Raw genomic sequence first — 12,773 nt, forward strand, 5'->3', positions numbered from 1 at the left:
GGGAACATCTAAAGGGAGTACTAGCCATCTGCACCGGGCAAGGTCGGTGCTCAGATAGCGCCCTGAGAATGTGAATAGTTTTGACACTATGTGTGTAAATGCTCGTCTCCTATCCCCCCCTCCTTAGGAATCCTTTTGAAGTAGGACTTAAAAGTATTGTATCTGTGTAACGGTTTCATTTTTCTCCAGAAATGGCTTCGGCCAAAGTATCGGTCTATCAATAAACGTAGTCTTTGTTTCAAACTCGACTCGTCATTGAACCTGAATGCTTGACAGTGATCAGGCAGGCAAAAAGGGACTACGAGGAGCATATTGCAAAAAACATAAAGACCAACAATAAAAAGCAGGAAACCAGCCAGGGAGGCAGTGGCCCTTGGATGACCAAGGGGTCAAAGGATTACTGAAGAAGGATAGGGAAATGGCTGAGAAGCTGAATGCATTTTTTGCCTCCATCTTCACTTTGGAAGATGAGAAGTGTTTGCCTGCTCCAGAACCACTTATATTGGAAGGGTTGTTGAAAGACCTGAGTCAGATTGAGGTGACAAGAGAGGAGATCCTACAACTGATAGACGAATTAAAAACTAATAAGTCATCAGGTCCGGATGGCATAAATCCAAGAGTTCTGAAAGAACTCAAAGTTGAACTTGTGGATCTTCTGACAAAAATATGTAATCCTTCATTGAAATCTGCCTCCGTTCCTGAGGACTGGAAGGTAGCAAATGTCATTCCCATATTTAAAAAGGGTTCCAGGGGAGTTCCAGGAAACTACAGGCCAGTCAGTCTGACTTCAATACCGGGAAAGTTGGTAGAAACCATTATCAAGGACAGACTGAATAGGCACATTGATGAACATGAGTTATTGAGGAAGACTCAGCATCGGTTCTGTAAGATCTTGCCTCACTAACCTGCTTCAGTTCTTTGAGGGGGTGAACAAACATGTGGACAAAGAACACCCGATCGATATTGTTTACCTTGACTTCGAGAAAGCTTTTGATAAAGTTCCTCATCAAAGGCTCCTTAGTAAGCTCGAGAGTCATGGAGTAAAAGGACAGGTCCTCTTGTGGATCAAAAACTGGCTGAGTAATAGGAAGCAGAGAGTGAGTATAAATGGGCAGTCTTCACAGTGGAGTGCCGCAGGGTTCAGTACTGGGTCCCATGCTCTTTAACTTGTTCATAAATGATTTGGAGTTGAGAGTAAGCAGTGAATTGGCCAAGTTTGCGGATGACACTAAATTGTTCAGGGTGGTAAGAACCAGAGAGGATTGTGAGGAACTCCAAAGCGACCTGTTGAGGCTGGGTGAGTGGCGTCAACGTGGCAGATGAGGTTCAGTGTGGCCAAGTGCAAAGTAATGCACATTGGGGTCAAGAATCCCAGCTACAAATACAAGTTGATGGGGTGTGAACTGGCAGAGACTGACCAAGAGAGAGATCTTGGTGTCATGGTAGATAACTCACTGAAAATGTCAAGACAGTATGCGATTGCAATAAGAAAGGCCAACGCCATGCTGGGAATTATTAGGAAGGGAATTGAAAACAAATCATCCAGTATCATAATGCCCCTGTATAAATTGATGGTGCAGTCTCATTTGGAATACTGTGTGCAATTCTGGTCACCGCACCTCAAAAAGGATATTATAGCATTGGAAAAAGTGTAGAAAAGAGCAACTAGAATGATTAAAGGTTTGGAACACTTTCCCTATGAAGAAAGGTTAAAACGCTTGGGGCTCTTTAGCTTGGAGAAACGTCAACTGCAGGGTGACTAGATAGAGGTTTTCAAGATTATGCATGGGATGGAGAAGTTAGAGAAAGAAGTACTTTTCTCCCTTTCTCACAATACAAGAACTCGTGGGCATTCGATGAAATTGCTGAGCAGTCGGGTTAGAACGGATAAAAGGAGGCACTTCTTCACCCAAATGGTGATTAAAATGTGGGATTCACTGCCACAGGTGGTGGTAGCAGCTACAAGCATAGCCAGCTTCAAGAGGGGGATAGATAAAAATATGGAGCAGAGGTCCATCAGTGGCTATTAGCCACAGTGTGTATATATATGTGCGTATTTGGCCACTGTGTGACAGAGTGTTGGACTGGATGGGCCATTGGCCTGATCCAACATGGCTTCTCTTATGTTCTTATACGTGAGGAATTATATTGTGAGGAATTATATTGTGAGGAACTCCAAAGGGATCTGTTGAGGCTGGGTGAGTGGGCGTCAACGTGCAGATGCGGTTCAATGTGGCCAAGTGCAAAGTAATGCACATTGGGGCCAAGAATCCCAGCTACAAATACAAGCTGATGGGGTGTGAACTGGCAGAGACTGACCAAGAGAGAGATCTTGGGGTCGTGGTAGATAACTCACTGAAAATGTCAAGACAGTGTGCGTCTGCAATAAAAAAGGCCAACGCCATGCTGGGAATTATTAGGAAGGGAATTGAAAACAAATCAGCCAGTTTCATAATGCCCCTGTATAAATCGATGGTGCGGTCTCATTTGGAGTACTGTGTGCAGTTCTGGTCACCGCACCTCAAAAAGGATATTATAGCATTGGAGAAAGTCCAGAGAAGGGCAACTAGAATGATTAAAGGGCTGGAGCACTTTCCCTATGAAGAAAGGTTGAAACGCTTGGGACTCTTTAGCTTGGAGAAACGTCGACTGCGGGGTGACATGATAGAGGTTTACAAGATAATTCATGGGATGGAGAAAATAGAGAAAGAAGTACTTTTCTCCCTTTCTCACAATACAAGAACTCGTGGGCATTCGATGAAATTGCTGAGCAGAAAGGTTAAAACGGATAAAAGGAAGTACTTCTTCACCCAAAGGGTGATTAACATGTGGAATTCACTGCCACAGGAGGTGGTGGCGGCCACAAGTATAGCCAGCTTCAAGAGGGGTTTAGATAAAAATATGGAGCAGAGGTCCATCAGTGGCTATTAGCCACAGTGTATGTGTGTATATAAATTTTTTTGCCACTGTGTGACACAGAGTGTTGGACTTGATGGGCCGTTGGCCTGATCCAACATGGCTTCTCTTATGTTCTTATGTCCTTGTTCTCCCCACCTTGGATCTCTCTGCTTCTTTTGAACAAAGTCTATGTCCAGTGGTAACTTGAAGACCAACAAAGTGTTATTCTGGGGATAAGCTTTTCTGTGCATATATACAATAAGTTACTCCGGAATACAACTTTGTTGGTCTGAAAGGGGCCCCTGGACTCTGACTTTGTTCTGCTGCTTCAGACCTACCCAGCTTTCCACAACAAGCAGCTTCCTTTGAATTGGTTGATCCCTCCCCTCTTTGAGTCCTGAGATTTTTACGGGTTTCTCCTCAAATGATTCTCCTTTCTGTATTGGGTCATTCACTGTTTGAAAGGGGGACCAGCCCCCACCAGTGTTCCCTCTAAGCTGAGTCACCGTGAGCCAGCTCACAGATTTTTAGCCTCCTGCTCACATATTTTTGTCTTAGCTCAGGAAGGAGGACCCCATTGCATACTAATTGGTGCAGTTGCTCACAACTTTAATGCCAGGAGCTCACAAAGCAGCATTTTTGCTCACAAGACTCGGCAGCTTAGAGCGGCAGTCACCAACCCTTTTGGCATCAGGGACCGGTTTTGTGGAAGACAATTATTTTCTTGGGGGAGGGGGCATGACAGTTTCAGGATGATACAATTGCGTGCTGCATTTATGTTAATTTGCTGTAATGGCTAAGTGTGTGGACTCTTCTCTGGGAAAACCGGGTTTGATTCCCCCCTCCTCCACTTGCAGCTGCTGGAATGGCCTTGGGTCAGCCATAGCTCTCTTAACTGGGAGAACCGGGTTTGATTCCCCACTCCTCCACTTGCAGCTGCTAAAATGTCCTTGGGTCAGCCAGAGCTCTCTTATCTGGGAGAACTGGGTTTGATTCCCCCCTCCTCCACTTGCAGCTGCTGGAATGACCTTGGATCAGCCAGAGCTCTCTAATCTGGGAGAACTGGGTTGGATTCCCCCCTCCTCCACTTGCAGCTGCTGGAATGACCTTGGATCAGCCATAGCTCTCTTTTCTGGGAGAACCAGGTTTGATTCCCTACTCCTCCACTTGCAGCTTCTGGAATGGCCATGGGTCAGCCATAGCAATCGTAGGAGTTGTCCTTGAAAGGACAGCTTCTGTCAGAGCTCTCTGAGCCCCACCCACCTCATAGGGTGTCTATTGTGGGGGAGGAAAGTAAAGGAAATTGTGACCGCTCTGAGATTCAGAGTGGAGGGCGGGTTTTAAAGCCAATGTTGTCTTCTTCTTACGTTGTAATATATAATGAAATAATTATACAACTCACAGCCCAGTTGCTTACAGGCCATGGACCAGGGGTTGTGGACCCCTGACTTAGAAGGAACATCGTCTCTTGCTTTGTTTGTTTGTGAGGTAATCCTAGGGATTCTGTCCCTTTCGAAGATATCCTTATACATGGCCCCTAGATGGATTTTGCAGATTATCTCTGCCTAACTGACTGGCACATCTTGCCCCACTCTTCCTCATAAGAGTTTAGAGTCAGTAACGCGTGTTCTCCTCTCCTTCATTTCATCCCCACTACAACCATGTTAGGTAGGTCAGGCTGAGAGAAGATGACTGGCCCATGTCTCCATATCTGGATGGAAGTGTACCGGATTCTACTCTGACCTCTGGCCACCCCACAGCCCTGCATAATCCTGTAAAGCAGGGGTGGCCCACGGTAGCTGTCCAGATGTTTTTGCCTACAACTCCCATCAGCCTCAGCCAGCATGGCCGATGGCTGGGGCTGATGGGAGTTGTAGGCAAAAAAACATCTGGAGAGCTACCCTTGGCCACTCCTGCTCTGTCACCCTGCAGTCAACGTTTCTCCAAGCTAAAGAGCCCCAAGTGCTTCAATCCTTCTTTGCAGTGAAATTGTTCCAATCCTTGAATCATTCTAGTTGCCCTTTTCTGCACTTTTTCCAGTGCTACAATATCTTTTTTGAGGTGTGGCGACCAGAATTGCACACAGTACTCCAAATGAGACCGCACCATCGATTTATGCAGGGCCGTTATGATACTGGCTGATTTATTTTCAATTCCCTTCCTAATAATCCCCAATTTTTATTTAGAACGTCAGCTTTCATGTGCTCTTAAGCCCACTTCATCGGACGAGGAATCCAGCACAGTGAGCAAAGCCCTACAGAGCTGAGCAGAGCCATACAGAGCTGGTATGTATACACAGCCACTGTCTACCAGCTCTGTATGCCTCTGCTCAGCTCTGTAGGGCTTTGCTCACTGTGCTGGATTCCTCGTCTGATGAAGGGTGCTGAAGAGCACATGAAAGCTGACGTTCTAAATAAAAATGGGTTGGTCTTAATGGTGCCACTTGACTCCTGCTTTGTTCAACTGCTTCAGACCAACACGGCTGCCCGCTTGGACCTAATAATCCCCAATTTAGCGTTGGCCTTTTTAAATTGCAGTTCGACACTGCAATAAAAGTTGGCAAAGCATAGGCCGTTTTCCCACTCACGTTTTACTGGCACCACGACCATCCTGACGCCGGCGAATCTGCCTGGATTTCGCAACAGAAGCTCCGGCGCTCCCAGAAGCGCCGGCGCTTTCCGTCGCTAAGCCAGCGCAAACGTTTTCCTGCATCTTTGCGATTTCCGTTTGCGCTGGCTTAGCGACGGAAGTAGCCGGCGCTTCTGGGAGCGCCGGAGCTTCTGATGCGAAATCCAGGCAGATTCGCCGGCGTCAGGATGGTCGTGGCGCCAGTAAAACGTGAGTGGGAAAACGGCCATAGTGAATAAGTAATCATTGTATGTCCGCCCCCCCCCCCCGCCCCAGCTGGGGCAGATGAAATGGAAAGCAGAATGGCATTATTAGTAAATGATAATGTCATATTGAACATATATGAAGCTGCCTTATACTGAATCAGAACTTTAGTCCATCAAAGTCAGTCTTGTCTACTCAGACTGGCAGCGGCTCTCCAGGGTCTGAAGCTGAGGTTTTTCACGCCTCTTTACCTGGACCCTTTTGAGTTGGAGATCCTGGGGATTGAACCTGGGACCTTCTGCTTACCAAGCAGATGCTCTACCACTGAGCCACCATCCCTCCCCAATATTGCTGTCATTTTGTTGAGGCACTACCTTGATTGCATTAATTTAAGCTGTCAAAGCAGCAAAAACACAAACTGCCGTCCTTTGCTCTTGGTATATCCTGTTATCTTAGGAAAAATGTATGTGGCCTCCATTCCACTCTACTGAACAGTTTCAAAATCTGAACAAACCGTAGTTCTGCAAGGCTCACCTGGAGTGGCTGTTTTGGCAGCCAAGGGGCTGGAGAACGCAGCCCTTCTCCTGCCAGCATGTTGTCAGGGGGGTTGTCGGACACCTGGAAATAGCCTGGCCCCCCAAAGCTGCTCACCTTTGCACATGGATGACAAGTGATGGTAGGTTTCCTCCTCCTCTTTCTCTGGGCTTTTGGTCCCTGCTCATCCTGTTTACCAGATGAGAGCAGTTTAGGCCAAAGCTTCCACGATGTTACTGCATGGTAGCCCCAAGATGTGGAACCTACCCTGGGTCTCCAAAGCCTCTCTCCTTAGCCAGCGTGAAGTCTCTGATGCCCTGGAGCAGACAGAGGTATACAAAACTGGTGCTGCTGGGAGAGCCAAATTCTATTCCTGGACGAGGGTCCTTTGGGGACGGTCCTGGATTAGAGGCCTTCAGGGAATGAAGTGCAGCGGCTGGAAGCTCAGGGGATTTGTCTGAGTCGTGTCTCACATCATCAGGGGAGAGAAATATAATTTATACCCAGAGGCACTTCCAGAACTTGTCAACCTGCTGTGGGCTGGACTAGTGATTTTGTCCTCAGCTTTCTCCCTCCAAGCTACTCCATGGCTTGAATTTCTTTTCTGTGCAGTTTGGCTGGTCCTAGTAAGAAGTAGGGTTGCCAATCTCCAGTTGGGTTGAAACACTCTTACAAAAAAGCTGCACATAAATACTTGCAGATGAATACTTAAAAAGGTGAAGGTCGTCCCCTGTGCAAGCACCAGTCGTTTCCGACTCTGGGGTGACGTTGCTTTCACAACGTTTTCACAGCCGACTTTTTACAGGGTGGTTTGCTATTGCCTTCCCCAGTCATCTACACTTTCCCCCCAGCAAGCTGGGGACTCCTTTGACCAACCTCAGAAGGAGGGAAGGCTGAGTCAACCTGGAGCCGGCTACCTGAACCAGCTTCTGCTGGGATCGAACTCAGGTCGTGAGCAGAGGGTTCCGACTGCAGTACTGCAGCTTTACCACTCTGCGCCACGGGGCTCTACTTCTTATTTATTTCAAACAACTGCTTAGTACTACCTTCAAAGCAACAATTTCATAGTACAATCATTAAAAATACAATGCTCGTCGTGTAAAGATGCTTCTTAAAGAGACAGTCCCAATAATGTCCGCGTGTGCGTTCTCTAGGCTCAGCCGATGCGACTTTCTATCGGAAATGAAACTTCTCCATTGTGCAAATGGCTAGCTTCATTCAACGCACTTGAGGACTTCACCATACATCTAGGCAAATAATTGCAGCGACATGAATCCTAGGCTATTCCATGTTTCCATTACTCTTCATCCTGGCTGCAATATGATTGGAACCCGTGCGTCACAATTATCATTGGCAATAGCTCCTTACTTTCATTCTAGCATGTGTCATTACAAGACTAAGGAGCGATTGCCAACGTAGCAGCAAAATCAGGCTGTTTAGTGGAAAAGGCCAAAGACAAGGAAAACAGGAAGAGTTTATTAGGGTTTGTAGAATCTTTCGGGATCAAGTGCCGTGTTCTACTGGAGAAAGTTTTCCTTCCAGACGTTTTGTTCTCAGCTGCGGAGAACATCCTCAGTGGCGTTGCAGCCGGAGCAGGCGCTCAGACCTTCTTGGCTGCTGTGCATTGAGTGGGGCCAGGGCTGCTGGAGAGCTGCTATTTGTAGGCTGGAGGGGGTGTGATGAAAGGGCAATTGGTTTGTGGATGTGCCCATTGTTTGGTGGGGCTTCCTTGGGCTTCAGCAGCCAAGAAGGTCTGAGCACCTGCTCCGGCTGCAACGCCACTGAGGATGTTCTCCGTGAAAACCTGAAATCTTTGATAGCAAGAGTTTATTTTACATGCATGGTTTCCCAGTGTCTTGGATTATCTGGGAGCCCTGATCAAAACAAGGTTGCAGGTTTTATACTCCAATTACTGAATTACTGAATTACTCTGTTTTAATGTTTTTAACTGTTTAACTATTTAACTGTTTTATATTTGAAATTGTTTAATTTTAAGTTTGATTAATTGTTGGAAGCTGCCCTGAGCCATTCGTGGGAAGGGCGGGATATAAATCCCAAATAAATAAATAAATAAATAAGCTGAGAACGAAACGTCTGGAAGGAAAACTTTCTCCAGTAGAACACGGCACTTGATCCCAAAAGATTCTACAAACCCTAATGATGTTACCAGCCGTGAAAACCTGAAATCTTTGATAGCAAGAGTTTATTTTACATGCATGGTTTCCCAGCATCCTGGATTATCTGGGAGCCCTGATCAAAACAAGGTTGCAGGTTTTATACACCAAATAATTGCTTGCAAGATCATTACAGTAAACGACCAACCCCTTTCCTGTACATCATCATAAGCGTCATAAGGGAAGCATACATGGTATTTTGACCACCAGCATCTTACTCAAAATCTGCTATCATAAACATGCTTCTGCTGTTTTGCACTTTTAACTTGAGACTCTTGAGACGTCTTTCTAAACGCTTATGCCAGCAAAAGTAGTTGGTTCCAGTTCCTCTTTTCGCTAGCTGCTACTCAGCAAGCCAAGTTCCTCTTTTCCCCCCGGTTCACTCTTGGTTTTAAACAATTTTATTGATAACATATGGTAACAAAATCTAATTATATCATTACTATCTCTAACCCATATGATATCTTCCAATCCCCCCTCCCTCCGTTACTAGACGCCCGCCGAGGTTATATACTTAAGTTCTGTTATAAAGGTACCCTTAACCAATCAAAGTTCAATATCTTTCTTTTCTCATATTCATATTAAAAAAATTGTCCAATGTCTTTTTACATTCCACTCTTTCTCTACATGTCCTCTAAATTTGTTCCACTCCTTTTTAAACACATCCAAATCATAGTCTCTTAAAGTTCTTGTTAATTTGTCCATCTCACTCCACGATAAAACTTTCACAATCCAATCCCATTTCTCTGGTATTTTTTCTTGCTTCCACAACTGCGCATACAATGTCCTAGCAGCTGAGAGCAAATACCAAATTAGAGTTCTATCTTCTTTTGGAAATTTTTCCATTTGTAATCCCAGCAGAAAGGTCTTTGCAACTTTCTTAAAGTCGTATCCCAAAATTTTAGAAATTTCTTGTTGTATCATCTGCCAAAACTTTTTCGCTTTTTCACAAGTCCACCACATGTGAAATCCCCCAGTTCACTCTTCAATTCCTGGTTGGAAGTGGGGGCTACGCAGGGGAGAGGCCAACTTCCCTTTCCTTAGCAGCAAGGTTTTGCATATTTAATTATTGATTATCTCCCAAGCCCCCAGCCCTGCTATACCGATTATAATTGCATGGGATAGGCTTTGATTTGACAGCAACAATGAAAGAGACAAAGAGGATAAAGATAATCTTTGTCTCCCGTAACACTAGAAATTGGGAAGTAGATGGGAAGCAGATTCACACGAAGCTGCCTTATACTATATCACATCATTGGTCCTTCAAAGTCAGTCTTGTCTACTCAGACTGGAAGCGACTCCCCAGGGTCTCCGGCAGAGAGGTCTTTCCCATCACCTCCTACCTGGTTTTTCCAACTAGAGCTGCCAGGGGTTGAACGTGGGACCTTCTGCATGCCAAGCAGATGCTCCACCATTGAGCCACAGCCCCTGAACCAAAGGAAATATTGGATGGAAAAAAAGGAAATATTCCTTTACTCAAGTGACTTCATTGTAGAAAATTGTTTTCTGCCCACCAATTTAGCCCTTGCTGGACCAAGAAGTGGTGGTGGGGGTGTGGTTGGGTGCCAAGAGAGAGCATGCCATGGGGGACTACCTGGTAAAAGAGCCAGTTTTGTGTAGTGGTTAAGTGTGCCGACTCTTATCTGGGAGAACTGGGTTTGATTCCCCACTCCTCCACCTGCAGCTGCTGGAATGGCCTTGAGTCAGTCAGAGCTCTCTTATCTGAGAGAACCGGGTTTGATTCCCCACTCCTCCACTTGCAGCTGCTGGAATGGCCTTGGGTCAGCCATAGCTCTTTTATCTGGGAGAACCGGGTTTGATTCCCCACTCCTCCACTTGCACGTGCTGGAATGGCCTTGGGTCAGCCAGAGCTCTCTTATCTGGGAGAACCGAGTTTGGTTCCCCACTCCTCCGCTTGCACCTGCTGGAATGGCCTTGGGTCAGTCAGAGCTCTCTTATCTGAGAGAACCGAGTTTGGTTCCCCACTCCTCCACTTGCACCTGCTGGAATGGCCTTGGATCAGCCATAGCTCTCTTATCTGGGAGAACCGGGTTGGATTCCCCACTCCTCCACTTGCAGCTGCTGGAATGGCCTTGGGTCAGCCAGCGCTCTCTTATCTGGGAGAACCGGGCTTGATTCCCCACTCCTCCACTTGCAGCTGCTGGAATGGCCTTGGGTCAGCCAGAGCTCTCTTATCTGGGAGAACCGAGTTTGGTTCCCCACTCCTCCGCTTGCACCTGCTGGAATGGCCTTGGGTCAGTCAGAGCTCTCTTATCTGAGAGAACCGAGTTTGGTTCCCCACTCCTCCACTTGCACCTGCTGGAATGGCCTTGGATCAGCCATAGCTCTCTTATCTGGGAGAACCGGGTTGGATTCCCCACTCCTCCACTTGCAGCTGCTGGAATGGCCTTGGGTCAGCCAGCGCTCTCTTATCTGGGAGAACGGGGTTTGATTCCCCACTACTCATGTTCCATTACCCTGTTTCATTTGTTTTACTTCGCCGGTTGAACCTGTGTCTTTCTGACTGTCTCAACGTGTCCACTACAGCAAAAACCAACCAACCAACCAACCGAGTCCATATTGTTCCACAGTTAGTAGCTCTAAAGGGAATCTCTGGTGCCGTAATTCATCGTATCTTGATGTTTCAGCTTCCCCTGGCTTTCTAGAACCTTCCGGAAGGCCTCTCTCACGTCCTTGTTCCGGAGACTGTAGATGAGGGGGTTGACCATAGGGGGGATTATACAGAACATGGTTGAGACCAGAGTGTCAATCTCTAAGGAATAACCAGCGCTTGGACGGTCATAGTTAACCAATGCATTTCCAAAATAAATGATGACAACAGTGACATGAGAAGCACAGGTGGAAAAGGCTTTGCGCTTGGTGTTGGTGGAACGGATCTTCAAGATGGAGGACAGGATGAAGCCATAGGAGAGAATGATGAAGAAGAAGGGTCCCCCACCCACAAAAAGGCTTGTGATATGGATGACAAGTTCATTGATGCGTGCATCGTTGCAAGCAATTTCCATTAGTGGGGGCAGATCACAGTAGATGTGGTGAATCTGGTTGACTCCACAAAAGGACAATTTGGTGCTGAGCGCTGTATGGAGAGCGGAGTCTAGGGTGCCCCAGATCCAAGTGGCCAAGGCTAGGATGGTGCACACCTTGGGGCTCATGAGGCGGGAGTAATGCAAAGGCTTGCAGATGGCAGCATAGCGGTCATAGGCCATGACAGCTAATATGGCAGCCTCAGCTCCTGAGAAAGAGAGTAAGAAGAACATCTGGGCCATGCATTGATGGTAGGTGATGGTTTCTTCCTGGCGCAAGAAGTTCACCAGGATCTTGGGGACCGTGACGGAGGAGATGCAGATATCTAGGAAGGAGAGATGGCTGAGGAAGTAATACATGGGGGTCCGGAGGCTGGAATCCAGCTGAATCAGAGTAAATATAATGAGGTTTCCCAGTACAGTGACCAAGTAAATGACTAGGAATGGCAGGAAGAGGTAGATGTGGCCATCTGGAATGCCAGAGAAACCCAGAAAGACAAACTCTACCACTCGTGTCTTGTTCTTCTCTCCCATTGAGAGTTCAGGAGTCACCTGTAAGAAGGAAAAAAGAACAACTGAGAGAAGACATAAGAACATAAGAGAAGCCATGTTGGATCAGGCCAACGGCCCATCCAGTCCAACACTCTGTGTCACACAGTGGCAAAAATTTTTATATATACACACACACTGTGGCTAATAGCCACTGATGGACCTGTGTTCCATATTTTTATCTAAACCCCTCTTGAAGGTGGCTATACTTGTGGCCGCCACCACCTCCTGTGGCAGTGAATTCCACATGTTAATCACCCTTTGGGTGAAGAAGTACTTCCTTTTATCCATTTTAACCTGTCTGCTCAGCAATTTCATCGAATGCCCACGAGTTCTTGCATTGTAAGAAAGGGAGAAAAGTACTTCTTTCTCTACTTTCTCCATCCCATGCATTATCTTGTAAACCTCTATTATGTCACCCCACAGTCGACGTTTCTCCAAGCTAAAGAGTCCCAAGCGTTTCAACCTTTCTTCATAGGGAAAGTGCTCCAGCCCTTTAATCATTTTAGTTGCCCTTTTCTGGACTTTCTCCAATGCTATAATATCCTTGGCATAGCAAGCATAATTGGGATTGGGCAGTTTATAGCTCACTGAACTCAATGTGGAAGAAGCAAGATCCTTGGAATAGTGCCCCTCGTGGACATTAAATGTTTTACTGATTCCCAAAACTGATTGGTTTAGAATAGGAAAAGGAATTCGACAAGGATGTATATTGTCACCCTGCTTATTTAATCTATATGCA

The 12,773-nt window shown here is 46.4% G+C and overlaps 1 protein-coding gene across 1 annotated transcript; it reads right to left on the bottom strand.

Moving 5' to 3' along the window:
• Positions 1-11,038: 11,038 nt before the first annotated feature.
• On the bottom strand, positions 11,039-12,016 carry LOC132575823 (olfactory receptor 5AR1-like). Its single transcript, XM_060244511.1, has one exon. It carries the CDS (start codon positions 12,014-12,016, stop codon positions 11,039-11,041), a length of 978 nt encoding a protein of 325 aa, XP_060100494.1.
• Between the last annotated feature and the right edge of the window lie 757 nt (positions 12,017-12,773).

This window comes from Heteronotia binoei, chromosome 8, assembly GCF_032191835.1.
Source record: "Heteronotia binoei isolate CCM8104 ecotype False Entrance Well chromosome 8, APGP_CSIRO_Hbin_v1, whole genome shotgun sequence".
Lineage (NCBI taxonomy): Eukaryota > Metazoa > Chordata > Lepidosauria > Squamata > Gekkonidae > Heteronotia > Heteronotia binoei.